The sequence below is a fragment of the Colobus angolensis genome, unplaced genomic scaffold (assembly GCF_000951035.1).
Source record: "Colobus angolensis palliatus isolate OR3802 unplaced genomic scaffold, Cang.pa_1.0 Scaffold245, whole genome shotgun sequence".
In the NCBI taxonomy this organism is placed as follows: domain Eukaryota; kingdom Metazoa; phylum Chordata; class Mammalia; order Primates; family Cercopithecidae; genus Colobus; species Colobus angolensis.
In genome coordinates, this window is record NW_012115655.1 from 2,078,746 (window position 1) to 2,082,804 (window position 4,059).

The window sequence follows — 4,059 nt, forward strand, 5'->3', positions numbered from 1 at the left end:
ATTTTTGTATTTTTAGTAGAGATGGGGTTTCCCCATGTTTGCCAGGCTGGTCTTGAACCCCTGACCTCAAGTGATCCACCTGCCTCGGCCTCCCAAAGTGCTGGGATTACAGGCGTGAGCCACCGTGCCCAGCCACAAGTCATTCTTTTTTAATAAACAAGGCTTGTCTGGAGACACAATGATTCAAAATTTAGGGACCCTTGTGTGGAAACTAAAGTAGGTCTTTGGTGAGGAATTTACTGGGAACAGTTATGTGGTCTGCTGGCTTTGCTGGATTGAGATGGTGAGATCTTTCTCTGCCATAGGTCTGCAGAGAACTGCAGTTCTTCCTGCTGGTCAGCAGAGGGCAGGAGAGGGCAGAAAATAAGCTGCCCCCGCTTCACTTTTTTTTTTGGCTTACCTGTCCCCAGCATCGAGTATTTGCATTTGCGTGCATTATTATATTTGTAATTTTGCTCGAAAGTTTGCCTTTTCCTCTGAACCTAGTTAGCTGCTGCTTTGTGGGGCTTGATTTCCCAAAATTAACTTTGTGGACTGATTTAATGCCAAACTTAACCAATCTTATAAAATCTTTCCCTGCCAAAGCATAACTAAGCTAATGTAAGGATTGAACTACCCAAACTGCACTACCTCTGTAGAATCCTTGCTAAGTCTACTCTCCAGTGTCACCCCACAGAGCTTGTGTTAGGGGTAACCGTGAGCAGCTGAGCTGCATGAACCCCTGGTCCTCCTCTTCTCTAACTTTGCAGAAACCAAGAGATTGAGGAAGGACTTCATGGGGCACAGGCCGCCAGAACCCCCGTGGCTACAGGCCATCCTCCCTAAGACCAGGGCTGGGGCTGTTCAGGCGGGGCACTGCGCAGATCTCCTGGGGCTGGGGTTGCAAAGTGCCCCCAAAGATGTACTCCAGCTTGAGCCCCGGGCTCTCTTCTGGCAGTTGGAACGGAAGGTCCTAAGGAGGGTGGCAAACATCAGGAAGAGCTCCATTCGAGCCAGCCGGTCCCCTGGGCACACGCAATGCCCTGGAAACAGAGAGAAAAGTCAGAGGTGGCAGCTGTCTCTGTGTCTGTCCCACTGTAGCCCCACCCACTACCCAGGATCCAGCTCTGTGCCTAGTACCTGCAGACAATGGCAGGAAGGCCTCATTGGCCACAAAGTTTCCATCTTTGTCCAAGAAGTGGCCAGGGTTGAACTGTGGAGGGGTCTCCCAGCACTCAGGGTCGTAGAGCACAGAGGCCAGGTTGGGTAAGATGATGGTGCCCTACAGAGAGATGCTGGTGTGGATCAGGGAGCCTCAGATGGTGCCCAGTACCCAGCCCTGACACTGAACCACAGTGAGCTTGGAGAATACGCACTGTGCTGGTGGGAGTAGTCCAGGGGCCTCGAGGAGACTCAGCAGCCGGCCCTCAGGCTGCCCTTCCTCCAGGCTCACATCAGTGCAGGAGCCAAGCAGGACACCCTCCTGGCTAAGGACTGCGCAGCTTTGTCCTGAAGACTCCCAGCCACGTCTGGGGACATGAAGCAGTTGCTTCCTACAGAGAAGGCCAGCAGCTGGTGGCATGTCTGGAAGGGGCCATGGATAGCCCAGGACAACACACACCGGGGCAGAGGGTATGTGTGCGCGTGGGTGTTAGAGGAAGAGACAGAACGAGGAGAAACGGAATGGCAAACAGGCAGAGAAAAAGGAACTGAGCGATGGAAAGACAGAGAGGAGACAGAAAGCTTCACTCCTTAGGATTGGGAAGAGGAAAACATGAACCGTAAGCCCAACTCTAACCCTCAATCTAACCCTAACCCTCACGTTCCCCCAAACCCAAACCAAATCTTCCCTCTCACCCTTATCCCAGCCCTCACTCTACTCAAAGGAGAAGTGAGTGATTAGAAAGAGAATCAGACCAAGCAGATGGGAGCAGGGTAACATCTGCTCTTTACCATGTGGGCCCTGGGCTGACTGGAAACAACATAAGGAAGTCAAAGTGGAGCCAGGATGGGGTCGGTTATGGTCCCCCGCCCCAGGACACTCAGCTCTGGGATTCTGGGGAAGGCCTCATACCCCAGGGCTCATTTACCAAATACCACAAAATTAAACCAGCTATCCCTGTAGAGACCAGAGGGCTGACTACAGAATTCTTGATTTTGACCAAAAAAAGGCTTGAAATTAAAAAAAAAAAAAAAAGCTCAGTGAATTTGAAGCCTGCGTTCCAAACAGAAGCCAATAAAGAATGCAGAAATTGAGCAGATGTTGGCCAGTCGCGGTGGCTCACGCCTGTAATCCCAGCACTTTGGGAGGCTGAGGAGGGTGGAACACTCAAGATCAGGAGTTCGAGACTAGCCTGGCCAATATGGCGAAACCCCATCTCTACTAAAATTACAAAAATTAGCCAGGCGTGGTGGTACGTGCCTGTAATCCCAGCTACTCAAGAGGCTGAGGCAGGAGAATCACTTGAGCCCAGAAGGCTTGAACCCAGGAGGCAGAGATTGTAGTGAGCCGAGATGGCGCCACTGCACTCCAGCCTAGGAGACAGAGCAAGACTCCCGTCTCGAAAACAACAACAACAACCCCCCCCAAAAAAACCAGAATGCAGAAATTGTTTTCAGGGAGAATTGTTCTTTTTTGCTGTTGTTGCAGTACGGTAGGCTTAGGCAAGGTGCCTCGTCCTAGCCACGTGTACCAATCGGGCACCCAGACTTGCTCATTCTGTGGCTTTAAGCAGAGGTGCTAGAGAGGCCTGTGTTCTTGCTGCTGCCTGAGTGAGCTATAGATTTCCCAATTCTAGTCATGGGAATTCCCCCATTTTCTCTGCCTGGGATTAAGTAACCCTCTGCATTGCAGCAGTTTTTACTAATCACCTTCAGAAGAGGAGGCTCCTAGCAAGATGCTCTTTTCCCTCCAGAATTATTTGTGTCCTTTTCTGGGTGATGTTCTGGCCTCCTCGCAAAGTGACTGACTGATCTTAGCTCATGGAACAGGTTCAGAGCACAGCCTATCCAGTATGCAAAAAGGACAGTCCCCCCCCACCACCAACCACCCTCCACTTCCCCAGACTGTAAAACCATCTGCCTGCTGGGTACCTCCTGGGGTCTCTGTGCCAGCTTCTGCCCAGTAAATGGCAGTTTGGAATTCACAATCAAACAGAATGTCTGAGAAGAGAGACAGGCTGAAAGTGCAACCATCGTATCAGGGACTATTGCTGTTGTCACGATCACTCAACTGATGAAATGGTTAGGAACAGCTTAAGAATATCTGTAACATTTAATGATCTCCTGTCAGGTTTTGATTCCACTTTCAGCAGACATCTCTCGCCCAAGCTGTAAAAGCTCAATATTGATTTCAGCTCATTAATGGGCCCCTGGAGCATATATCACAGAACAACTCCTAGAATCAAATTGGCAGGAATGAGCTCTTAATAAGGAAATTTCTAATCCCAAATGGCATAACACAGAGCGGAACCCTGGCCCCCTCTTTTTTAAACTTGACTTAAGTTGGCACAGCTTCTAGACAACCCGGGCCTGGTCCTCTTGCCAGGCCAGCAGCAAGATGACTTGATGCCCTGGTCCTGTCCACGTTCCCAGAGACTCTTGACAAACCTGTAAACGTGCTGGCCAATTTCTGCCAAGGACAGAATGACAATGCAAAACATCTCCATTTAGCACATGGTTTCGCTTTCCTAGAGTGGCATTTTTGTAGAAATACAGTAGGGCGTATGGTAGAAAAAGAAAACACTTTAGAGTCAGAGGAACATGCGTTTGAAAGTCAGCTAAGTCACTTACCAGCTGTGTTCGGGCAGTTTCTGGAGCTCTCTACGGTGAAGTTTATCTATGGAAAAGAAACAGCAACAAAGCATCCGAAGGATAGGGCTGCTGTGAAGAAAAAAATGTGTGGAGGAGGGAACCTCAAGTCTGGGCAAATTAATAATAAGTTAATAATGGGGCCAGGCACAGTGGCTCACATCTGTATTCCCAGCACTTTGGGAGGCGGAGGCAGGCGGATCACTTGAGGTCAGGAGTTCAAGACAAGCCTGGCCAACCTGGCGAAACCCCGTTTTTTTTTTTTTTTTT

General features: G+C 49.8%; 1 protein-coding gene across 1 annotated transcript in view; it reads right to left on the reverse strand.

Annotated features, from left to right (window-relative positions):
• Positions 1-805: 805 nt before the first annotated feature.
• LOC105514479 (cytochrome P450 2D27-like) overlaps positions 806-4,059 on the reverse strand; it is an 11,958-nt gene continuing 8,704 nt past the window's right edge. Inside the window, 4 exon segments of the mRNA XM_011945859.1 lie at positions 806-945; positions 948-1,022; positions 1,120-1,261; positions 1,459-1,532. Of these exon segments, the coding sequence (XP_011801249.1) occupies positions 806-945; positions 948-1,022; positions 1,120-1,261; positions 1,459-1,532 (431 nt within the window).